At 39.0% G+C, this 26,458-nt stretch overlaps 1 protein-coding gene across 4 annotated transcripts in view; it reads right to left on the bottom strand.

Moving 5' to 3' along the window:
* Window positions 1-26,458, bottom strand: part of LOC131432592 (mucin-5AC) — a 133,398-nt gene continuing 106,940 nt past the window's right edge. For 3 of the 4 annotated variants that reach the window (XM_058598948.1, XM_058598949.1, XM_058598950.1), the window contains 9 exons: window positions 25,422-26,047; window positions 24,800-25,349; window positions 14,951-16,958; window positions 14,311-14,645; window positions 14,134-14,230; window positions 3,350-3,556; window positions 2,825-3,294; window positions 2,258-2,441; window positions 1-2,195 (listed from right to left, as the gene is read on the bottom strand). In XM_058598948.1, coding sequence (XP_058454931.1) covers window positions 2,145-2,195; window positions 2,258-2,441; window positions 2,825-3,294; window positions 3,350-3,556; window positions 14,134-14,230; window positions 14,311-14,645; window positions 14,951-16,958; window positions 24,800-25,349; window positions 25,422-25,716 — 4,197 coding nt within the window. In that variant the 5' untranslated portion in view covers window positions 25,717-26,047 and the 3' untranslated portion in view covers window positions 1-2,144. The remainder of the gene's footprint in view (window positions 2,196-2,257; window positions 2,442-2,824; window positions 3,295-3,349; window positions 3,557-14,133; window positions 14,231-14,310; window positions 14,646-14,950; window positions 16,959-24,799; window positions 25,350-25,421; window positions 26,048-26,458) is intronic. The other variant, XM_058598952.1, reaches the window with a different exon arrangement.

Consider the following 26,458-nt stretch of genomic DNA (forward strand, 5'->3'; position numbering starts at 1 on the left):
TTCTTTATAATAACAGTATTTATTGCATTCCTATGTCGCAATTTTTACTAACAATTAGGAATAGAAAACTTGAGAGCATTGCTCGAATGATATTTTTTTCTCAACAAATTTCAGCGCTACTGAATAGTAGCCATGTAATCAGTATTTTCACACTAGATTTTTATTTTCCTCTAGCCAAACCTCACCGTTCGCTTAGATCAAGGAGAGCATTCATTTCGACCAGCTTTTGAAGCTATGTTTTTTTTTCATTTCTCTGTTACGTACGAAATAGAAATCTGGTTGGGCGAATCGTTTAATGCCACTCAGCCAGGGCGGCTTCTGTTTTATCTCTCTCTTTTTCTCTCTGTCGCATTCTTTCTAATGTTCAACTACTATGCAGTGATGATTACAGTACTTGAGGGGACGGTTTGAAATGTACCATATCCCCAGAATTCCTTTACTTAGTGTATAAATATTGCTTTCTGGTGGTCCTGTGACGGATTTCTGTGGATGCAACAACCAAAAACAAAAAAGACGCACGAAATCTATCACCTTATTTTCTAAGAAGATTCTCAGTCCTGTCAAATCATATGTCCTCGTTGCTCCAGTTTCTTGATTTCCCTAACTAGCGTTCGCGTTTAGAATAAATAATTGCGCGTGGTTTTCAAGGAAAAACAAAAATATCCGCTTGGTAGGAAATCTCCCTAAACATTATTTATCACAATTTTCTATACAGGTGTACACAATAATAATGATAATAGTAAGAATAACCATAGTAATAATAACATCATCAATAGTCATAACTATAATAGTCAGTATTTGCTAGCACCACAGACAAAACCAGATATGACACTTCCTTCTCATGCGTTTTGATTATTTTGTTTTCCTATATCGAGTTTTCCTAACCGTTTGTCCTAGTCTGTCACCGTTTTTCGTCGTTTGTGGTAGTTTTTTTTTCTCCTAGTTCACACACCCTCTTACAGTATTACATTTGTTTATTTCACTAAACAACAATTCATGCTTTAGAATGTTTTGAATCATTCAATTTCCAACATCCAGCTCGTTTCGCCAGCATTCGTCCTAACTAAAGCCTACAAATTACCCAACCTAAAACAAAGAAAACTAACCAGTTCTAGTGTAGGAGCTGAGAGGAGTAAGGAAAATATAGGTAAACCAATTCTTTCTACGGACTACGATCTAGTAACACATAGTAGCTTCTATGTTCTTCTTCTTCTTGTTCTCTTACGTCACAAGTGTAACACAGGGGCGACGCTACGCTTGGGCGGAAATACAGTGGAGGAAATTCAGGTTCGATCAGCTTCGAGGCACGAAATATTCACATTTGTCTGTGTGCCGCGCGCGCACAGTAAGTGTGCGCTAAAGGATTAGAATAAGAGTTTTTTTTTCTTCATATACAAATGTGTCGTCATTTTTTTTTTCATTCTTCTTCTTCTTCATAGTGTTTGTCTCGTTTTGTTACAAATTTTAGTCTCTATCCCACTAGAGATTAAAATCAAGTATTATGAGTCGCGGGCTATGCTCCGAGCTGGTGTGAATGTCTTCGGCTTCGATATTGTCCGACGTTTGCCGTAGATTGGATCACAGCCAGATCTGGCAACCTTGCATTCGATATTTTCCCTTCCTTTGTTGAAGGCACAGGTGGGGGGGGGGAAAGGTCACTACTACCGACTGGGTACGGGAAATAGGAGAGGCAGATTTCTCGACGAAGGTTTGTAAGATTGGTTCGGGTGGAAGTCGATGGAATCTACGGTACTTCTGGTCCGTATTTTCAATCGACTTTCAAAGCCGATGGTTCACCAAAATAGAAAATGTCTTAGGACGGAGATCAGGTCGTAGGTCTTTGAAATCTTGAGATTTGATAGTCTCCACTGAACTGCTGAATACTAACTACTACTACTACTACTACTAAGACTTGTTTTCTTTGCACGCGGGCTGTTGTTATTGATTTTTTGTTTTGGTGTAGTTATTGGGACCTGCCATGAGGTTCATCTGCTCTGCCGTTCGCCGCTTGCTTGGAATTATACTATTTGATTGCACTTTCGCCATTTAGACCTTTATTTTTTTGTGTGTAGTGTTGTTCAGCAAAGCGTTTCTTTTTCTGTTTTCGAATGTACTCACAATACTTGATTTTAAATGAGTCGTTCTCATGTTTCTATCGTCGGCCCCGTTAGCTTGGTGGCGTAAACGTTGGCAACCTAGGGAAGAATGAAACTCAATCAATTGGGAATTTGTCCCCCGAATGTCATCGCATCCTTACCCTGTATATCAGTTCGTATTGCTCCCGTGTCCTGACTGCACTGGCTCGTCCTCGTCGTACGTAATATACGATGTGTGGAATGTCGACTGTCCGTGGTGGAATTTCGACAGCACGCAGTGCCACATCGCACGCGATAATCGTTCCGGTGCGACCCGTTCCCGGTGAACAGTGTACGGTCAATGGTCTGAGGAAAATTTTCCGAATCATTTAAATGCTCTCTTGATCAAGTAAAGACGAACTAAAAGTAAATCGTGTGGGAAAATCATTGACAGTGGTTTGTTTACACTTCTATAATGCAAGTTTGATCAAAGTAGGCAATCACGTTCAGAAATAACGTCAAATGGAAATCGAAAGAAGAGAAACTATTGGGCACTGGTCCGATTCCAAGTTGGCTAAAGTGCTGAAGATGCTGAAAACAACAGTTTGTCTAGTGCTCAAAACCCACAAGGAAATCGAGTTACTTCGGCAACGGAAGTCACGAGTTTCAGAATGGAGAAACAACAGCTTCCACGAAGGTAACTGTACCAATTTACTTTTAGTCAACCTTTGGAACAACCGAACACTTACCCTTGGGTCCGCTGGAGCGACTTGTGTTTATCCAGCGTTCCGCCATTGGACACGATGCTGTTGGGTGCTCCGCCATCGTTCGTCGTTTTGCTGCTGCTGTTGTTGTTGGTGGTGGTGGACGAGTTATCTACATTATTGTTACCTACCGCTACTACACTAGAATCGGTGGCACTTCCGTTGGCAGCCGAAACAGCTGGTGCCGCCGACGACTGGTCACTTTCGGTGCCATCCTCTTCGGCGATACTGGTAATGCCGGCCGAAGCATCGGCCATCTCGGCCGGGGCCAGACGGGAATAGCTACGTGCCTCCAGCAGCATTGCGATGATGGAGGACTCGTCGATGGGTACGCCGGAGTCCGGCCACTGATACCAGAAGTGCATGATCTCCCGCCACGTGTTCGTCTGCGTGTTGCGCAGATGCACAGTCGAAATGGTGTATTTTTCCTTGTTTTCGCGGTTCTTCAGCGTCAGCTAAAAAAAATACGGATTGTATATTTCTTAATAGAAAAAATTTTGTGAATCATACCTGGAAATCACCGAACGTTCGATTGTTGTCCAGCACGACCGACGGAGGCAAATATTCAGCGCACTTTTCCACCCCGTTCTCGCTCAGATCGGTAGCCATTATGATAACCTTGGAGTTCTGTTCCCAGATCATGCGCCAGAAGTCATTGATAGTGTTCTCCATCGGTGCCTGGCAGGCGATATAGTAGTTACTGGAATCTTTCGGTCCCTGGAATTCAAACAGCATTCATTAGTTTTTTTTACCAGAGGCGAGTTGTGTTACACATCATACTGATAGACTATCAAAAAAGGCGGATGGGTAATGTCAGAGACAAACGGTTCGAGCCAAAAGATTCCACCTAAGTTAGTTCGGGTTTAATCTAACAAAATCTACAAATCCTGTTTACTCGGTAGTTCCGGAACCGGAAGTAGTATCTACAACAAATTTAGGATTTCCGTATAAAACTGTAAGACTGTTCCTTTGAACCCAGAAGTTTATGAAAATCGGTTTGGCAGTCTTGAAGAAAAGTAATTGAGATTCTTTTGCCAGTTTTTGAGCACTATTTCCAATACTTCCGAAACCGGAGGAATAGTCGAAGTTGGTTTGTTTGCCTGCAGCAAAAATGACCTACAAATTGAAACAGTTTTGAACCTAGTTAAACCTAGACTAATTCTATATTTTGATTAAACCAACTAAACTAAATCTAACAAACGAAGTGAACCTCCGTCTCTGTTACTTTCACATATATAAGTCAAGCTAAACAGCATGAATCGGCAATAAAAAACATGTAATAGGATTGCTGTTATTGTTATAATTGACATCACTACACCACCGACTCGGTTTTACTACTTGAAATTCCGATGTATGTTTGAAATGTTTCAAATGAATTTCATAAAATACCTAAAATTTCTATCAACCGCAGCACCGTTGTTTACCAATATCACACACCAGTAGCAGACGTCCGTAACCGTTTCGATTTCTTCATAGCGTGTACGAAATAGAATAAAACACGCATCGTTTTTTTTTTTTTTTTTTTTTTTTTTTTTTTTAAATAACTATTTATTGGAATATGAGTTAAAATTAAATTATTAAGATTTAAATTGGGTGTTCAGCCACAAGTGGTGACTTTTCAGCCCTGTTATATATATATATATATATATATATGATTTGGTTATTACCATGAAGACATCATTTGCTTCCGCAATTCTGAGATTTTTGTGTAGGGAAAATTCTAAACCTACTTGTATTGTGTAATGGGGAAAAGGAACTTATATACTAACTTACTAACTAATACAGAGAGCGAATCGATTCAATTGAAGATTGCATCGATTTTTGTCGGAATTTACTTATAATATTATGTGACATTACATCTAATGGTTCTATATTTGTGAGTCTGTGTAACTCATTTGTACTAAACCAGGGAGGACGCTTCAGAATCATTTTCAGAATTTTATTCTGAATCCTTTGAAGCGTTTTCTTCCTGGTGGAACAACAGCTTGACCAAATTGGTACCGCATAAAGCATGGCTGGTCTGAAAATTTGTTTATAAATTAACAATTTGTTTTTTAGACAGAGCTTAGAATTTCTGTTTATAAGAGGATATAAACATTTAATATATTTATTACACTTTGCCTGGATTCCTTCAATGTGATCCTTGAAAGTGAGTTTTTTGTCATACGTTAAACCTAAGTATTTAGCTTGATCAGACCATGTCAATTCCAAGCCATTCAATTTGAGAATGTGATTATTGTTTGGTTTAAGAAAAGAAGCTCTTGGCTTGTGAGGAAAGATAATTAATTGCGTTTTTGCTGCATTTGGTTTAATTTTCCATTTTGACAGATAATCACTGAAAATATTTAAACTTCTTTGTAGGCGACTGCAGATCACTCTTAGATTTTTACCTGTGGCTAACAGACTTGTGTCGTCACAGAATAGCGATTTCTGACAACCAACGGGTAGATTTGGAAGATCAGAAGTGAAAATATTATACAAGATTGGAGCTACACTCGAACCCTGCGGAACACCGGCTCGTACGGGTAGCAATTCAGATTTACAATTCTGATAGCTAACCTGAAGAGTACGATCAGTTAAATAATTTTGAATCATTTTGATCAAATAAATAGGAAACTGGAAATCAGACATTTTTGCTATTAAACCTTTGTGCCAAACACTGTCGAATGCTTTTTCTATGTCTAGAAGAGCAACTCCAGTGGATAACCCAGAAGATTTATTTGATTTTAGCATGTTCGTTACTCTGACAAGTTGATGAGTAGTTGAATGTTCATGACGAAATCCAAACTGCTCTGGTAAAAAAATTGAATTCTCATTTATATGAGTCATCATTCTCAACAAGATAATTTTTTCAAAAAGTTTACTGATAGAAGAAAGTAAGCTAATTGGTCGATAGCTTGATGTTTCTGCTGGGTTTTTATCAGGTTTTAGGATAGGAATTACTTTAGCGTTTTTCCATCTTTTTGGGAAGTAAGCTAATGAAAAACACTTGATGAAAATTTTAACCAGGAGTTTCAAGGCAACATCGGGAAGATTTTTAATAAGAATATTAAAAATTCCATCATTACCAGGAGCCTTCATGTTTTTGAGTTTCCTAATAATTGATTTAATTTCATCAAAATTCGTCTCAATAATGTCATCCTGTGATAACACTTGGGTTGAAATATGATCATACTTCAGTGAGACTTCATTTTCAATAGGACTCACAACGTTTAAATTAAAATTGTGGACACTCTCGAACTGCTGAGCTAGCTTTTGAGCTTTTTCACCATTTGTAAGAAGTATTTGATTTCCTTCCTTGAGAGCAGGAATTGGTTTCTGAGGTTTCTTAAGAACCTTAGAAAGTTTCCAGAAAGGTTTAGAATATGGTTTAATTTGTTCAACTTCTTTAGCGAAATTTTCATTTCGCAAAAGAGTAAATCTATGTTTAATTTCTTTTTGTAAATCCTTAACTATGTTTTTCATAGCAGGATCACGAGAACGTTGATATTGTCGTCGACGAACATTCTTCAACCGAATGAGCAGTTGAAGATTGTCATCGATGATAGGAGAATTTAATTTAGTTTGAGCTTTGGGAACTGAAAGATTTCTAGCTTCGATAATATAATGATTCAAATTATCAATTGCTGTGTCGATGTCCGCAGAATTTTCTAAAATAGTTTCATCATCCACATGATTTTCAATGTGAGATCTGTAATCCAACCAATTAGCTCTATGATAGTTGAAAATATAACTAATTGGATTAATTATGGCTTCGTTGGAAAGTCTGAATGTTACAGGAAGATGATATGAGTCAAAGTCAGCATGAGTAATCGGTTCACTACAAATGTGACTTTGATCTGTTAGAACCAGATCAATTGTAGACGGGTTTTTCACGGAAGAGAAACAAGTAGGATTACTGGGATGAAGAACTGTGAAGTAACCAGCTGAGAGTTGATTATGAAGTATTTTACCATTACTGTTATTTTGCCTACAATTCCACTGGACATGCTTAGCATTTAAGTCCCCTATTACGAAAAATTTCGATCGATATCTTGTAAGTTTTTGCAAATCGCCTTTAAAGAAATTTAATTGTTCGCCGGTGCATTGGAATGGCAAATATGCTCCAGCGATGAAATAAATTCCATGAATGGTTTCAACTTCGATTCCCAAGCTTTCAATAACTTTAGTATTGAAAGAAGGTAAAATTCGATGTTTAATTTGCCGTTGGACAAAAATGGCAACTCCACCACCAATTCCAGTAAACCTGTCAAATCGATGAACCACATAATGTGGATTACTTTTCAATTTTACATTTGGTTTAAGAAAAGTTTCTGTCACAATGGCAATATGAATTTTGTGAACTTTGAGAAAATTATAAAATTCATCTTCACTCGATTTCAAAGATCGAGCATTCCAATTTAAAATATTCAAATAATTATTTAACATCACTGTTAAATTTTAAATTCATTATAATATTATTTGCAAATTTCCATCCGATTTGAAATGCTTCAAAAAGTGATGAAGTCGAATTCATTTGGATGATCATTTGAAAAAGTTGATCTTGTAGGTAGATCATTTTATTTTCAGTTATATCACCTAAATCGACTTCATTTAAAGAAGCGAATGGCATTGAAGGAATATTTGTAGGTAGACTGCCATTAGAAGAAGATGATTTGGCCGGTCTACCTATTAATAAATTGTTTTCGTTAGAAGAAGAACTGCAAGGCGGTCCTGTGTTTTGATTATTTACATTAGAAGAAATAGGTGATAGATTTCTACCTAATATACCAGCATAACTGACATTAGAAGAAGATGATGACGAGGTCGATCTACCTGTCAATAAATTGTTTTCGTTAGAAGACGAATTGGCAGGCGTACCTGTTTTTTGTTTCGAAGAAATCAGTGCCTTAAAAGAATTAGGCGTGGCATTTGTAACGGTTTTTTGATTTTCAGGTATGTTCTGTAAATTTAAGGTTTTGACTTGTTGTCGAAGCGAACGAGCGTTTAAAATTTTTTCCCTGACAGGACATTTCAAATAATTGGATTTATGATTTCCATTGCAATTTGAACATGAAAATTTATCAGTGGTTTCATTCATTGGACAAACGTCTTTCGAATGCGATTTACCACAATTCAAACACCGTATATCCATATGACAATTTTTGGTTCCATGACCGAAGCCTTGGCAACGACGACATTGCGTTAAGTTTGCAATACGATTATGCCGTTTATAATGTTCCCAATGAATTTTAATGTGGGAAATGAAACGTACTTTTTCTAAAGTTTTCAAATTATTTACATCACTTCGATTGAAGTGTATTAGGTAAAGTTCATGGGAAATTCCAGAGCGTGGTTTAGAAGTACCATTTGCTCTTTTTTTCATAAGTATTACTTGGGAAGGGGAAAAACCAAGCAATTCTTTTAGTTCATTTTTAATTTCATCAATACTTTGATCATTTGATAATCCTTTCAAGACAGCCTTGAAGGGTCTGTCTGATTTTATATCATATGAATAAAATTTATGAAGTTTTTCGGACAAATATCGAATAAGACGTTCGTAATCTTCCAACCAAGACTCGACATTCTCCTCTTCGTCCGATTTGAAATGAGACTTTTACTTCCGGGAGAAAAGTAGAAAGCTCAGTACGGAATGCTTTGAAGTCGGAAATCATCACCGTCACTGGTGGCATAGATTGATGTTTCTTCCCAGAACGACAAGCGTCCATTTTGGGAATTTTTGAAGAACTTTCTTCTATGTCGCTACAATCGGATTCAGGAAGAATCTCGTAAATATTGTTAGACGGCATAGGATCAACGGAAGGGAAATCCGTCCGTTGTCTTTTATTTTTACATTCAGATTCTATAAGATCGTGAATGTTATTAGATAAATGTTGAATAACGGATTGTGATTTATTCCGTATTGAATTATTTTTAGCCTTAGGCTTGTTGCCTTTCCGGTTGGACGCAGGCATTTTTGAAATTTTAAATTAAATTAACTAGGCTAAATTAGTCTTCGATTAGACTCCTAGCTAGCCTTAAAAAAGGCTGATTAATTTCTTAGTCACTCTAATATCACTCTTTGTATCACTTAGTCACTCTAATATCACTCTTTGTATCACTTAGTCACTTAGTTAGTGATTCAGGTAGCCTTGAAAAAGACTGAAGCCTTGAATCAATGAAACTCTAGGTAGCCAGAAAAAAAAATTCCAGGAGCCAAGAGCTATACGCGTGCGGTGCGAACGACTGTTCAACACCGACTGAAGCACGCATCGTTCGTTTTGTGTTTTCTTCCGTCCACGTTGCACGTACCGCGTATTGTATTGTCATTATATACGGCGGTTTGAAAGCTTTGACACCCATCGCTTTGAAACTGGGGTACTTTTGAGACAATGTGAGCTTTGGTTTGAAACAAAAATTTGTTCAAGTACCACACGTACTTTAGAGTTCTAATAAAGTGGATATTTTTAGATACGAAGGAGCTTCTAATGCCTTGAAGAGACGACGCTTACATTTTAAGTTTATATTGAACTTACCAATTTGAGCATTCTTCTCAGCAAGAATGGCTTTTATCGTATCAAAGAACGCTCTCTAGCAACTCTTCACACGATTCAATCAGTGCCATCAAAGAGAGACGAATATCATCTCAGTAACAAAACATCTGCATGGTCCATTTAACACAGAATGGACACCAGTTTTTCTCTCGACAACCCTTCTGAACATCACAGGTTAGCACGTTGGGGTAGGGATTCGCTCTGAAACAATTCTCGTTTTGCGATCCGATTCTATACGGATCGATGGATAATTGTGATAGAATCATTTTACTATTGTCGCCTATTCTAACTATGTACATATAACTTCGGCATAAGTAAAAAAAAAGCAAAGTCTTGGCATTACATTCCTTTTGTGGAATTTGACCTTTCTGTTTCAACAGACTTCGCAGCCGATTCTTAGTGTACAGAATCATTGCATGGCTAGTACTATGGATCCTACTGACACTAAGAATCCTTCCAGGTCGGGGCTCGAACATACGGCATAAGTTGTGTCTATAAAAATATCTGTGAATGCTCAACACAAAGGTTTCGAAATATTGTAACCTAGTATGAGAATCATCAAGTTGATTCATCGGTTCGGTTTTCTGGGATAATTGTCAAATTGCGATTATTCCTTGTTAAATTCCACACAGCACCGATTATTGCAAAACTGTATCTATTTTGGTAAGGGCCGTGAAATACTCAAAGTATGAGATGGAGCGAAAAAATGTAGAAAAAATCTTTCACGGTTCATGCATTGAGAGGCAGTGAGTTGTTGTAGCATCATCTACCAGATTGACGATGTTGTATACAATTTAGAGAAATAGTATCAATCCATCTTGAATATTGATATCTAATTGCCACTTATTATGTGCGCTTCGTGTAATCTAAATCATTCGAAAGCAAAATGCAAGAAAAATCTCTTAGTTTGACTTCAGCGCTTCTAGAGCACAAACTTTTTGTTGATCCCCAATGACCAATAGTATTTATCTGACTCCATTACACACATGCTGGAATTCCACCAGTCATTTAGTAGGTAACAATGTTGATACCCAATGAGGCACGTGGCTCGGAATGACGAACCACATGAATCAAGCATGCACATCACACAAATCAACTCGTTGCGCGCCAAAAGATTCTTTCGACGATCTAGTATTCCTTTCTTCGACGGCCAAACACTTATGCAAATCGGCCAAACACTTATGCAAATGGGTGCCGCGTGAGGTAAGGTTATGGCGTCTGTATTTTGGGATTCGCATGATATAATTTTCATCGACTACCTTGAAAAGGGAAAAACCATCAACAGTGACTATTATATAGCGAAATTAGAGCGTTTGAAGGACGAAATTTCAAAAAAACGGCCTCATTTGAAGAAGAAAAAAGTTTTGTTAGTTAGGAGAATGAGAGAGAAAACAAAAAAGTCGTCTGTCTTTGACTGAGTATACTTGGTCATAATTCTACTTGGTCATAGAACTATCGAGTATCTCATTTGACAGACGAGAAGCAAAGTCTTGGTCTCATTGAATTTACCGTTCCACAGCCATAATGTGTTGGAATAACATCTTTTAACATAGTTTTATTGTTGAAATTTATTTTATTAGTGAATGCAGATATATACAGATTTTTTATGGAGAGTAATACAGATTTCCTATGAAAATATCTGGCATCTCTGGTGGACGATAATTTTAGTCAGTCTGTCAAGGTCATTTGACATGACTGACAATTTGCAGCTCTGACCGTACCTAGTCACTTGAAGTTTTGCTTGCTCAGTTTGTAGTGCCAAGTAGTCTACCTGTTTCATTGTTTTCACTGTGGGTAGTGAGCAAGTGCGAATGAATAGGCATAAACATCAACTCGATAGCACAAATCTCTCTTCGACCATAATGATAAATAGAGGGTGGCGGTTCTCATTTAAGGCCCTTATTACCGGTATCACTTCACGGTGAAAATCGGGTGAAGTGGATTTAGGTCCTTATCAAGGAAGTCGCTTCGGAGACAAAAATAATTACCTGGATGAACTTGATGTCATTATGAACATCACGGCACAAACATTTTGTTGAAAAAATGATTTTTTTTCCACTACAGTGACCATTTCACTATGCGTGATACTGGTAATAGGTAAAATCAAGTGAAGTGATAGTGGAAGTGGAAGTAAGAACGGTAATAAGGGCCTAAATCTTCAATTATCACCAGCAAGTTAAATTCGATTATTTCGATTGTTTGAAATGTATTAAGATGTGTTTCTAAACATTAATAATGAAAACTGAAAAAGAGAACAGTTATTTCATGTTTATTTTATAATTGATATTTTTTTGACTGTCCTGTATTTTTCTACAGATTGTGCAATTTATCAAATTAGTTCAAATTACTATTGTAGTAACTGTTGTGTTATGGAAAAAGCGCAATTTTTCTGTGTTGAGCAACATATCTTTAAGTTCTTCCGTTGTCACGAACATTTATTCACAATTATTGTACAACTAATACAAAAACTCATGCATCGATCCCACTACAAATGCAGCAATTAAATCAGCGAAAAAACAATTGTGAAACTCATGGGAACTAATACGTAATGTAAACAAGAATTGAATTGATGTTTACAAAAACATAGCAAACATAATTTCTAATCAATAAGTTTCACATTTGATTTTCTATACAACTGCCCGTAACACAAACATGGAGCGAAAATTACAATCTATTCTTTTCAATGAACATGATCGGGAGAGTGTTTTAAATATGTATAAGAAAGTTATCAAACATTCATACACCTTTTCAGACGATTTTAATCATATTGATGTATCAACTAATCTGAAAAATCTTGAAAAGAATTTTTCTTCAATATTTTCCAATATGGCATCGAGGGTAACAGTGTGTTGAAAAGAAAATGGTTCACCCAACGTAATGATTTATTTTGCCTGAATAAAAGGAAATATAAACATGTATATATTGAAATGAGAAATTTTCGTTTTTATCAAACTAGTTGACTTAAACAACAATACAGTTTAGTCATTCATCTTAGTGAATCCGACATTTGTGATACGCACTGTAGGTATTATTTTGGTGAGCCCATGTGCTTTAGTTGCAAGAACAAGTTGCTCAAGCGGCAATATATAACTATGAGAGTAACTATGAAGAACGTAACTTTTCGTTCAATATCTTTGAAAAGTGATGTCAGGTCTGTTCATTTTTTTCGCGAGATGAAAACCGAATACAAATTAATTGATCGATTTTTGTTTTCATTGCTTATGTAATGCTGTACTTCTGAAACTTTTATGATAATATTCTCATGTCGGCAAGTTTTACGTTCATTTCAAGCAGATAAATCTGGTACAACTTATTTGCAAGTTTCGAATTGTTTTTCTAAAAATGAAGAAAACTGCACACACTGACCTAATATTTCATGAGGCAGTCTAGACAATGCGGACTCGGCAGCAAAATAGTTTTTACTGCGAGGTTTTCAATTCGGCTTATCAGTTTTTGCCTTGTGGAGAGCATAATTTCACTATTTTTTTCTTCACAAGAGCTATACAACCATTTCGGCATATATTGAGTCCGATACAATTATGACAGCCATTTGGAAAATTTTTGATAAGTTCAAGAATTGTTTTAGTTACTTCGTTTTTACTTGACGATGTGAAATTTTTTTTTCTATAACTACTAGTGCAACGTGGGCAAGTTGGTGATTTGCTGCACAATTATTTCAGATATACTTAAAATTGTTCTATAGTGATTTTTTCGGTATTACCGTAAAACTTAACAGGTATAAGTTGCACAACCGGTTTTAATATATTTAAAAATCTTTTTGAACTTATCTAACATAAAAAACAATCCTAAGACAATTGTAGAACCTTTCGAAATTTCAATAAGTTACATTTGCTACTTGGGTAACATGAAGGCCGCTCTCTCATGGAATTGTAAGAAATATTTTGTTACTTCAAGAGATAAACTGACAGTGGTGAAACTTAGCTTCGGTAGAAAGAGGAACGAATGAATGACGGGATGAAGCCCATTCGGTTCGACAGCAAAGATTGTGTGTTTGAATGTGAAGTTTACTTCAGTAGAGAGCTCGTTAGTGTGTGCAGACAAAGGATGAAAAATCGCTGACACAAAAATATCGATATCTCCGTTAAAAATGAATGGATTTTAACAATCTAAAGCTTGTTGGATAGCTTTTACAGTGCTGAATCTAAGTCTAAAAACATATTTTGTTTTCCAGGTCAATTGTGGTCAATTGTGACATTAAGCATCGTGAAAGTTGGTGAAACGGTTATAAGCACTCTCAATGATCGCTATATAATTTTTGTTTAGAGTTCTTTCGACAACAACCAGCCGCTCTCGGGTAGTTCCTGCTAACCGAAATCGAGTGTCCTGTTTTTTTTAAGATACTGATGAATCTTACTCAACAGCGAGTTAAAACAGGCTTCTGACATTCAGAAATTTTCCCAGAACTTGATCTCATTATTCACAAACTGCTTGTATGAACTCGCACCCAAATATTCCTTCTTTGTTTGTTCTCAATCTGAATATCTTCGTCAGCTGTAATAGCGTTAATAGCGAACCTTCCAAGAGACAATATTATATTATTGTGTAGTGGAAACAGTTGCGTACCGAGGAAATTTTGGGCCCGGTGCAAAATAAGATTTGCCGCCCTACTGAACTCCATCTCCGGCAAGATGACTTGGACGAGCAAAAAGAAGGTCCCAAGGATTGGTTTGCCGCCCCATTAAAAACATCGCCTGTGGCGAGTGCCCCTTCGACATGTCTTTTAAGAACATAACTACATACCTTAACGAAGTTCGCATTGATGTACTCCGTTTTCTCGTCCTCGTTGATGCGCTTCAAGTGCACTCTTGTTTCCGGTAGCGGTACTACATTTGCGTATCTGAAATTTAAAAATACCAAACATCTTACTGTAGCGTACATCCTCACCAAACCAAGCCCACCGGATCCCACCACACTTACCGGTTCTTCTCTTCGCACCCGTCCGGCACCTCGTCGGCCCGTGCCGTCACGTTCGGAATTTCCTTAAACTCGTCGTACATGGCGGTTTTGTTCTGGATAATGTTAGCCAGTTCGGCCACCGTCAGTGGGTTCGTTTTCAGTCCGGGATCTTCGAAGGCTGAGTTGCCGTATGATCGCTTCGACATACGCATCGTGTTGCCTTTCCGGCGAACGCTGTTGTACACCGACACGTTGTCCAGGCTGTACGCGTCCAGTCCCACCGGACGGCAACGCTGTCCGTAGGAAACCTGAGCTTGCCGCTTCCGGAGCAGTACCTGCAATTGCGGATAGTACATCTGATCAACGAAGGGTTGCCCTGTTCGGTTCCCTTGGGCGGGGTGCGAAAACCGGCTATTTACACTATGTTCACGCACTCATACGTATAGGATAGGGTCAAACGGTGAGTTTCAGATCACTACAACACACTACGTTAGTACTACGGATGGAGTTAATCTACCAGTTTTTAGGGAGTCAAACATTTTGGGTAAAGGAAGTAGATAAATATATCAGGAAAATCTCTCTCATACATGTAGTTTTATCTTCGAATGACAAAACCAGCGTTCTGCAGTAAGAATACAGTACTTCGGTGGCGAATACTCACATACGCTGCAATCAACAGTAGCACCAAGGCCACACTAAGTAGACTAGCGACGACGGCTACTACAGCGCCGCTGCCACCTTCCTCCTCATTAGCCGGTGGTGATGATGTCTGATCAGTCGGTTCTTGATCCAGTGGTGATTTTGACGAAGAATCCGACGGTGCGTTGTTTCCGTTTGCCGAAGAGTTCACCTCAACGTAGTCTTCCTCGGTTGCGGATTCTTCCTCCGCGAGTTCGGTGGTAGCAGACAGGCGAGTTAACGAACGACGCGTTGTGGCACTTGGTTCGGCATCCGGTTCGGGTGAAGCCGTCGGTTCTGGTTCCGGTACCGGATTATTAGTGCTTTCGGCTACGGTATCGTAGACATTCTTTTCGTCGATTAACACCGGTTGATTGCGATTCGTAAGCACTTCAGCGGACACGGTAGGTTCACCGGTGAGGTCAATTTTGTCGGTGGTTTCTCCGGCTGGGCGGAATTCTACCACCGCCGGAAAAATTGTAGATTGTTGCGCAATTATGGGATCGGTGACCCGCTGGATGTTTTGGGTGGTTGGAGCAGCGGTTGAGGTTGAAACGACGATCTCGTTGTGGGTTTGGATCACTGCATTAGGATCCACTTCCGGCGATGAATCGTCTTGACCTTCGCTACCTCTGTTGATGAGTTCGTTAAGCAGCGGGGCGTTGATTTCCGTTGTAGTCATTGAAGCTATCGTGGTGGTTATTCTGGCCACTGTGGTCGTAATTGGAGGTACTGTTTCCTCTGCCGGTTTCACCGTAGTAGTCGTAACCGGTGGCTCCGGAGTGGTACTGGTAGTGGTGGTAGTTGTGGTGGTGGTGGTTGAACTCTTCATGGGCCTTCGACCTCTGGTACGCATGGATTCGAATCTCGTTGCCATCATAGTTTCGGTAGTGGATTCCGTCTTCCTTAGCAATGGATATACCGGTGAATAGGTGGTCACTGGTACATCTTCAATGACTGTGCTAGACTCGATTCGACCAGTGGTAGTTCGTCTAGGGAGAGCAAATCCTTGATTTTCGTCTACGAATTCACTTACTTCGTATCCACGAGTGGGTCTTGTTATCGCTTGAACTGTCGTGGTTTCATGGATGAAATTGGTAAGGTCGGGTCTTTTCGTGGTTTCGACAAAGACTTTCTCACGATTCTCAAACTTGAAATCTTCTAACTCATCGGCTTCGGCTACCGGAGTTGCAGAGGTCGTAACAACAGCAACTTTCGCACTGGGTAGTTCCGTGGCCAATTCCGTGGTTGCCTCCAGGGCGACCTCTGTCACAACCGAAGTAATTCTATTTTCCTCACTCAATGGTTCGACACTTCCGAAAGTTTTGTTAGCACCCTTTCTTCTATCGTTCAGCTCGCTCTTCAGATCCACTTCACCGCTGGTGGGTCTCACGTATGACCCATTGGCAAAGTCAGCATCCTGAACAATCATCGCCCAATCCATCAGCTGCTTCAAGGTGTTATTGACAACCACGTTTTCATTGTCGTCTCGAACTATCTCCACACTTTCTGCCGCCGACTGACCGGCTTTACCCGATGACCTGTCGATAACCCGCATCCCAGCCAAAGCCCAGGCAGCTCCATTGATATCGTTGTCCTCGGTTGCTCCGAATTGATCCAAAAACTTACCCTTTTTGCCTTTCGTGGCCTGGGGACCGGTTTGGTTACGCACTTCGTTGGACACCACTTCGTAATCGGCCGTCTCAATCTCGGATCGATTTAAACGTACAGTTCGGTTACTTTCCACCGAATTATCCTGGCTTTCCACGATCGAAGGGTTGGCAATTTCGTTAGTTTCTACTACTGCCACCCGTTCGGTTGCACTTTCCTCGGAAGCTAGAGATTCCAGCGTGGTACTTGCTTCCCAAACATCGGCGGCGGGAAGTTCCGTCGTAATTTCGCCGGACTGCTCGGCGAAGAATTGTTCCCGTGCGGAACGGGATTCCGCCAGTGAGATTCCTCCATCGGAATAATTCGATGGGGAAATGTACCTGAAAAAGGGCAAAAAAACACGATTACATTAGCAATCAAGAAAATTTTCGTTGCAGCTTTCACTTTCATTGAGACGCAAGCAAAGAAAAACAGCAAACAGTTTCATTGACGGTCACTTTCTTGGTTTTACAACACGGAAACAATCATAAGGGAGAAAAAAAACAAAACATATTCCAATTTCCCCGCGAAGGTAATGAAAAAACAAAAATGATCCGAGGAAGTGGTTCCGTTGTTTTCCTCCTATCCAAACTAGCTTGTGCTTTATGATAAAATCAAGTCCATCCGATCTCACTTTCCTACACCTGAACCTGATGGAGCTAATGAAGCCGTTGAGGTGAAAATTAATTAATGGCCTTCAAACTGACAGCACACATCAAATGTGGCCGGTCAGTGGGTGCGTTGAGGTAAATTTTGTGGGCATCAATTTTTAACCCATCACGATCGAAGCAACCATTGGCGTTTCTTTTTTTTCAATCAAAGTTCAGTTCCCGTCGCCGGCGGACAAATAATTTTCGGTGCGTGTTTAATTTCCTAATTACCGAACGTTTCAACATGTAATTTGAATCAGAGACGGCGTTGCGCGTGGCTATCTCTTCTGAATTTGGCAATGTGTATGTGTTTGTGTACTACAAATGAATGTGCGAGAGGGAAATCGTTTCACTACACGGTAGTTTGTTGCCAATTTCCCCACCGTATATGGAAGAGACTTTTGCAAGTTTGGAAACATGGAGTAGGAAAAAAGATGATTCAAATGAGGCTTCGGAGTGAGATTTGCATACTTGATAGTAATTGCATGGAAAAGTACGACACTGCTAATTTTGACTGATCCTTACACGAAGCCATTAAAGAGATGTTGTAGAACAAACATACCTGGAGTAATTTGTGAGAACATCAATAGTACTTACATAACACATGGATCAATAAGTCCCGAGACTAACAATGGAAACAACATTTGTTTTTGCAAAATTGTTTTTTTATTCATCAACATAATCACCTTTTAGGGTGATACAATTGTTCCAACGTTTTTCCAATTTTTCAATACCATGTTTATAAAAAAATTTATCTTTCGCTTCAAAATAAGTTTCAGTTTCAGCGATGACCTCCTCATTTGAGCCAAATCTTTTTCCCTGGAGCATTTTTTTAAGATCAGCAAAGAGCCAGTAGTCACTGGGGGCTAAATCTGGCGAGTATGGGGGGTGGGGAAGCAGATCAAAGCCCAATTCGTTCAATTTCGCCATTGTTTTAATCGACTTGTGGCAGGGTGCATTGTCTTGATGAAAAAGGATTTTTTTTCTCTGCATGTACGGTCGTTTTTTTGCAATTTCCTCCTTCAAACGCACCAGTAAGTCAATATAATAATCACTGTTGATCGATTTACCTTTTTCGATATAGTCAATGAAAATTACGCCATGCGTATCCCAAAAAACTGACGCCATGACTTTGCCAGCTGACTGCTGCGTTTTCGGACGGCTTCCGCCAGCTGTGCACCACTCAGATGACTGCCGCTTCGACTCTGGAGTGTAGTGATGTATCCATGTTTCGTCCATGGTAACGTAACGACACAAGAAATCTTTTTTGTTGCGAGTAAATAGCGAGAAACTGCTTTCTGAATCATCGACTCGTTGCTGTTTTTGTTCCATCGAAAACAATCGCGGCACCCACTTGGAAAAAACCTTTCTCATGCTCAATTTTTCATGAAGGAGTAAATACACTTCCATATGATATTTTTGTCATCTCAGCAATCTCACGGAGCTTCACTTTACTTCTAGCTAAACACCCGAAATTGCCCAGCAATACCGTATGGCGCGTTATCAAACGGTATAAGGAAACATTGACGACGATTCGGGAGCCTCAAGCCAATCGTCGGAGTGGAACTGTCGACCGGAAACTGCGTGGTAAGATTTCGAAGACGATTAAGAGGAATCCTAATCGGTCGGACCGTGATTTGGCCAGAAAATTCGGTGCTGCCCATAGTACCGTGAGGAGAACTCGACTCCGGGAAGGAATCAAGTCGTATCGAGCTAGCAAACAGCCAAATCGGACCATAAAACAGTATAGTGTGGTCGAAATTCGTGCTCGGAAACTATATGACCGGGTGCTAACCAAGTTCAATGGGTGTCTTCTGATGGACGAAGAAACCTATGTCAAGGCAGACTTCGGGCAAATCTCAGGTCAAAAATTTTACTCGGCAACGGCTCAGGGGGATGTTCCAGCCAAATTTAAATTTGTTTTTGCCAACAAATTTGCAAGAAAATTTATGATTTAGCAGGGCATTTGCAGCTGTAGCAAAAAACGACAGTTTTCGTTATAAATAAGACAATGACATCGAACCTATACTAAAAAGTGTCTCCAAAAACGAATTTTGCCGTTCATTCGATCCAACGACCATCCCGTAATGTTTTTGTCAGATTTGGCAAGCTGTCATTACAGCAAAGTCGTTCAAGAGTGGTATGCAGAGAAAGGGGTCCAGTTTGTTCCGAAAAACCTTAACCCACCCAACTGTCCCCAGTTCTGCTCTATTGAGAAATACTGGGCAATCATGAAGAGGAGACTCAAGACAAAGGGAAAGCTTGTCAAAGACATCAATCAGATGACGACCTGGTGGAATAAGATAGCTAAAACGATGGACGAAGAAGGTGTGCGCCGCCTAATGAGCCGTGTTACAGGAAAAATTCGAGAATTCCTTCGAAACTGTGACGAATAATTTTATCCGTATTTTTTCTTAAAAGTATGAAGAAAACGCTACATTTGCATAAAAAAGATCTTGAATTCAATAATAAATAACTGAAATACAGGCAATTGTCTTTGTTCCAATTCTATCTGAAGCAAGCTTTAACCCAAAATCGAAAATTTCGGAAATCGGGGAACCCTGAGAAGTGTATCGAAAATAAGCTATTCACATATATTTGTGTTGTACGCATGTATTTTTGAAGGTTTTTATGCTCTGATCACAGCACGCTGTGTGTTTGGCTGTCAGCTTTCGTTTGTTTACTTGTTTGTGTGGTTGAAATTCTGCGTTTTCAAAATGTCGCGTATTGAAAAGGAAGTGAAAATTAAGGTACTGGACACATGACTAAGTGAAAAGGGTATGACTATGCGAAAATTGGCGAAGCGGTTTGGAATTCATCATGCCAGTGTTAAAACCATCATTAATAAGTTTGGTGAACACTATTCTTTGGATGAGCTACCAGGAAGAGACAGAAAACCCGGTTCTTCCAACCCGAAACTGTACCAGAAAATGGTATCTTTAATCATGAAGAACAGAAGAAGCGAGCAGCTTTACGGGCCGAAAATTGTATTCGCGTCTTTTGAAGTGTCCGGATGCATGCGTTTCGATGGAGGATGAGACTTATGTAAAGGATGACTCAAAAACCCTTCCAGATCCACAATACTATAATGTAGTCGTTGGGAAGGATGTGAGCAATGCGGACAAGTCGATTCAAGTGAAGAAATTCGGTCGAAAGGTACTGGTATGGGAAGCAATATGTTCCTGTGGTTGGAACTACCGGAACTATAAATGCAGAAATCTATCGATCTGAATGTCTCCAGGAGAGATTGCTGCCTTTATATAAGAAGCATAGAACACCTCCATTGTTTTGGTCGGATTTAGCGTCGGCTCACTATGTCAAAACCACTCTCAATTGGCTTGCGGAAAAGGGTTTAAATTTCGGTGAGAAAAATATCAGACCACCAAATTGCCCTCAGCTTCGACCCATCGAACGTTACTGGGCAATCGTGAAGAGGGCCTTCAAGAAGACTGGTAAGGCAGCTGGGAACATGAAGGAGTTCAAAAAAATTTGGCATCAAGTGTTCAAAAATGCGATGCAACACTTGTTCGGAACTTGATGAAGAGCGTTCGATCAAAAGTTCGAAAATTTTTGAAGGAATAACTTAAATTTCATTCGGTTTTCATTATACTCAAGTTTAACCTCTTACAATAAATGATCAATTTTTAGTTTGAATAAAATATCGTTTTTTATCATAATTTGAAAGAAAAAATTGTGGATAGCTTATTTTCGATACACTCCATATAAGGCTAAAAAGTATCACACAAAAATGAAGAAAGAATACAGAAGGGCGCCAAATCTGAAGATATCGTAATGAGCGCATAAACGAATGCCATATACTAATTATACTAGATATCGTCAAACGTTCAAGAATATGGTTATGATCATACATGGAATAGTTTATTACGCTAATCGAATGATATTTTTATATGCGGGATGTTCGAATGGTCTGTGGGTTTCAACCTTCCGTGAGATATAATCCTGCTCCTGCTAAATAAACGAAAACACCAAATATATTATATATCAATATTTATAACTTCAGGGAATCCAATACAAATCGAAAAATACATCACAGTAACACCATCTTGTGACGGAAAAGATTACTAATTCTACATAGTTCAATAGTTTGCGTTTAGCATGCACCATAATCTGAAATGTCAAAACTAATTGAGCATGATGTCCACTTAGAGGTGGAAACATTTCTATATTTGAAGTGTTGTTTTTTTCCGATGAAATAAAATATCGTATATAAACAATACGACAATTTAAAAAACAACCCGTTCAAAGTTCTGTGCAGAAATAAAATTAAACTTATTGTCTTCACACTTGAAATCGAAAGTGTATTTATTCCACTGGAATCGAGAATCATCATAAACCTGAATACAAGTAAATTGATTTCTAAAATTGTATGACTTTCTTCGGAAATGTTGGCGAAACTCTGGAATTAGCATTACGATGAATTCGTTTCGTTAACGTTGTGCGTTAACTTGTAGATTCTTGCCAATATTGAAAATAAATTTCACATATACTTATTTCAAAAAGGATTTTCAATTTAACAATGTATTCTCTCTCAAATGAGTAAAAGATTGTATTTTAAACCGTATTTCTAGCTTTTTTCGTACAGTGGAGAGGTGTTTTATGAATTTGAAGTTGTTTGATTAAGTGTACTGACTGGAAAAGCTGTCATATGTGCACAAAAATTTTGTAGTGTATTAGTATTTTTTTTGCCATCGCAACGTTAGTGTGGTGTCCTTTGTGAATCGCAAGAGTGATCCATATTGATATATGATAGTTTTGAAAACACTCAACAATCACTGGATTCAGCACGATATACATTTTTGAAAGCACTAACCAGACCGTCGTAACGATGCACAAAGCAAAGTCCTGGCATTACATTCCTTTTGTGGAATTTGGCCTTTCTGTTTCAACAGACTTCGCAGCCGATTCTTAGTGTACAGAATCATTGCATGGCTAGTACTATGGATCCTACTGACACTAAGAATCCTTCCAGGTCGGGGCTCGAACATACGACAACTGGCTTGTAAGACCAGCGTCCTATGCATTGAACCACCAACCCGGGTAACGATGCACAGAACTCACAAAAAATCTGATATCCTAATGAAAAAAATTCAGTAAAAAACGAGCACGTTTTGACATGAACACGATTGACGCCAAACTGAATTGACTCAGCGTTATTTAGCTAACTGACGTGTGCCATAAAATGAAAGCACGTTTACAAAGTCATTTCAAGAATCCATATAATTGCTGGTTTATACGATATTAAAGCTGTCCGGTTTAGCCCCGATCTCCTCTACCTCTTGTTTGAATTTAAGTTAATGAAAATTGGTTTAGCCCTCTCTGAATAAACGAAGTGAGCCTCGATTATTCCCAGTATTTCCTGAACAAAATCACTTCTAGTGGAGAAACGACTAATCCTACAAAAAAACTGTTTTCCATCTAGATAAATATTATTTGTCGCTTACGTTACTTATACGATTATATCTTCAGAATCGGAAATGTTTTCCGTAATTCATTTGAAATCGATCTGTCATTATGCTTTACTCTAATAGGTTGCACCGACGCGGAGAAATTGGTTTTTATAAATAGATACAAGTGCGGATTGTCGGTTACGTCACTTCTACGATTGTATCCCCGGAGCTGGAAATAATGGGTCTCCCAAACTCGATCAATGGCCTGATAGTGGCTTTCAAACATACCCAAGACGGTCGAGTTCGAGAAAAAGTAAGCCGGATACGCCACTTCTACTATTATGTTGCCAGAACCATAGGAATTTATTATTTGCACTTCGAACTTGATCAATCATTGAAAAGTAGATTTTATACAAACATAGGACTCAGTATGGAAAATTTTACTAGTAAAATGTGTCATGTACCATTCGACTCTGTTCGTTTGTCAGTGTCAAACAAGGTAACTCATCTCTCTCTCTCTCTCTCTCTCTCTGTAATAGCTGTATCGATTTTCACAACCTTAGATTTCACTTCGGCGGAAGACCGAACGGTCGAAATCGACGTTAAATAAACCTATCAATTAATCAACTTAGATTCAAATAAAAGGTCTTATTGTCCGATAGCTTGAAGTTCAATTTTTCCTGGACTCGGCTTCTGGTTCTGAAGCTACAGGTTGATGAGCATTAAAAATTTCGAATCCTATGTTTCCGGTTCCAGAAATATTGAAAAAAGTGATCAAAAACTCCAAAATTGAGATCTTATCGTTCTCTCAGAGATGGCTGAGCCGATTTTTGCAAACTCACATAGTCAAAACTACTTTCTAAACTATTTCAATTAGCATTTCTTGAAGGTTGATACTTGCACAATCTAGGTGGAGTAAACAGGTTTTTTGTCTACCGAACTCCAGAAGTCGATCAAATGAGTTTTCATCAGTATCTAACGAGACAAACGGATTGGAAAAAGACTGACGAGTGAAACAGCTGAAATGAAAGTTAGCGAAAAAGTTACCACAGAGACAGGACGTGACTCCGAAACTTTTTCTATCCGATGAAACCATTTTGTGAAAATTAACTCAAACTAGTGTCTGGCAGAAGCAGACAGTGAATTAGACTGGTGATGCCATGTGTTGGCTGTTAACTCTTGCAGAAGCTTGCTACAATCAGTTTAGCCATCCCCTAGACAATTGTGCGAAGGGCAAAGTCTTTTAAATGCCTTTCTCTACAGACAGGAAATAGAGCTGCTGGAAAATCTACTTTTGATTGGAGCTCCGTAGACCCATAGTGTTGTATATCATTCGACTTAGCTCGATGAGATCGGAAAATGTTAGGCGACGAGATCGGAATAGTTTATGCTCGTTTAAACGCTACTCTTATGATGTGAAAGATTAGTTGGCTGTCACTTCCAGTTCCGGAGATATAACGGTATAAGTGACGGTTTTGTCCACTTTTTTCCAAGTGGATCCAAACTTTTGCGTTATGGATAGGAAAAGTTTTGGGTTTGGGTCCCGTCTCTGCGGTAACTTATTCGCAAATTTTCATTTATACTGTTTCGTTCGTCAGTCTTCTTCTAATCCGTTTTCCTCATTACATACTGATAATAAACTAATAACTAATAACGGCGTGGTTCATAATTAAATATAAATATTTCGAAAATGTCTACTTTTATAGGAAGATTCCTATAAGTAAATTTATTGCTTTTTATCTGTCTAATAAAATTGACTATTAACGAAGCTGAAAAAATGCCTGAGAAATTAGTTCAGCTGTAACTTCTTCGCAGTTTAACAGTAATCAAATTAATTATAAATGAGGATTTCAAGTTTGAGTGTAAAACAAAATAATTAACATAAAAACAAGAGAAGTGTATTTTTAACTTCATTTCCTTCGGTAAATTTTAATTCTCGAAAGTCTTGAAGTTCTTGAAAACTTTTTCTACCCCTTCTTTTCCAACCTTTTTAAAAATTGTGTAAATTGAAGGAATCCCGTATGGAATTGTAATTTATTGGAGAACGGAGACTCATAAAACGTAAAAAAACAATAACAAAACAAAAACTGTGAAGACGAAGTGTCAAAACAGATTCTAACTTACCTATTCAAATCGAACCGCGGGACAGACTCTTCGTCTTCGTCGTCAGAAGGTTTTGGTTCTGAAACCGGTTTCAGTGCTTGTTCCGATTCCGGTCCATCTCCGGAACCGGAATCTACCTTTGTATGGTTCACTACAGCGGCAATCGATTCCTCGGCAACGCTTGCGATGGTTGTTAACGTTTCTTCCGTTGTTTCGGCCCGTTCAATCTCCTCCGGTTCTACGGATACTACGCGGGCAAAAGTTTCTTTGGTAATACGAACGTTAGAACGACCAACGGAAAGGGCACTGGTTGTATTGGCCACCGCTACATCCGTGGGATCTGGTTGTTGAATCAATCTACCGGAGCGTCCTTCGGCGGTTTTAGAGACTATTGAGGAAGCACTGTCACTGGTTGGTGCTACAACGGTAGTTGGAGCATCGGAACGCGTGGAACCAATTCCCGACGAAGTAACCGACTCCGACTGCGACTCTGCAGAGATTGGCTGCTTGTGATCACTTAACACTGAATCAATCGGTTGTAGTTCATCAATAACCGCTTTTTCCGGCGATTCTAAAGAATTTTGGAGTGAAAAATATTGATAAACTTCCTTTAAAAACCTAGAAAAGAAAAACACCAACTCACCTTCATCGTCACTATTATTAAAACCAAATTCTATCTGCTGCGGTTGGGATTTATTTTCCGGCTGAAACTCAATCTCCCGAGCGATGACGGGAGCGGCCGTGGAGATTTCCTCCAGCCCGGCAACGGTGGTTGTTTCCACCGGGATTTGCCTTTTGACAATTAGACCGCCTTCGACCGCTAGGAGTAGGTTGAGCATCATCAGAAACGTGGCCACAGAGTGCCTGGAATATCGGCTGCCAAACCGCAGCTGAAGAAGGGCCACCGTTTGATGGGCATAGCGTTGCTGCCGTTGCATGATTGAAGAACTAATCAATGAAAGTTGATGATGATCCGAGCATGAGCATAAAATTCGTGACTGAGAGATGCGTTGAGATTTCAAGTTTTGACAGTTTTGATCTGAGGTTGTATCGCCGCTATTACTACTAATACTAGAGTATACTACTGGAATGCTGTAGGTTTTTTCATGAAGAGATACGGCAATTGGCAATGGCTATCCGGTACTTTCGGTCATCGCTTCGAACTGTGCCTCATCACATCTCGGTTCGGTTTGATCGACAGCATCGCGGTTTGTCTTCACCGGTCAATTGTTGAATTGGCAGCCGTCATTAGCGCCTGGTGAAATTTCGCTGTAAATAGGAAAGAGAAAATTTTACGTTAGACATAAAGCGGTAACGGTGTTTTTCGATGAGCTAAGCATGGTTTCATGGCAATACTATGTGATGGTTTTTGGGCATTGGATGTAGTGAGCAAGTAGGATGATTTGACAAAGATTGTGCATGTTTGCGAATTGGAGAAACAATTTTGAGACTATTTTATGCCCGGAAGAATGGAAAGCAAACTGACCCAAAAGCGATTCTTAAAGCTTATATAGAACAAACCATACAACTCTTATATTGATGACCAAAAAACATGATTTCGGAAATGGTGATCAAAACATGAAAACCAAACTCTTTTTACTTTCACGGTTTCGGAATTACAAAGTGAAGTGTGTTTAAATTTTCAAACGGTCTTTTAGAGCGACGAACCGACAATAGAAA

The sequence above is a fragment of the Malaya genurostris genome, chromosome 2, assembly GCF_030247185.1.
Source record: "Malaya genurostris strain Urasoe2022 chromosome 2, Malgen_1.1, whole genome shotgun sequence".
Taxonomy (NCBI): Eukaryota; Metazoa; Arthropoda; class Insecta; order Diptera; family Culicidae; genus Malaya; species Malaya genurostris.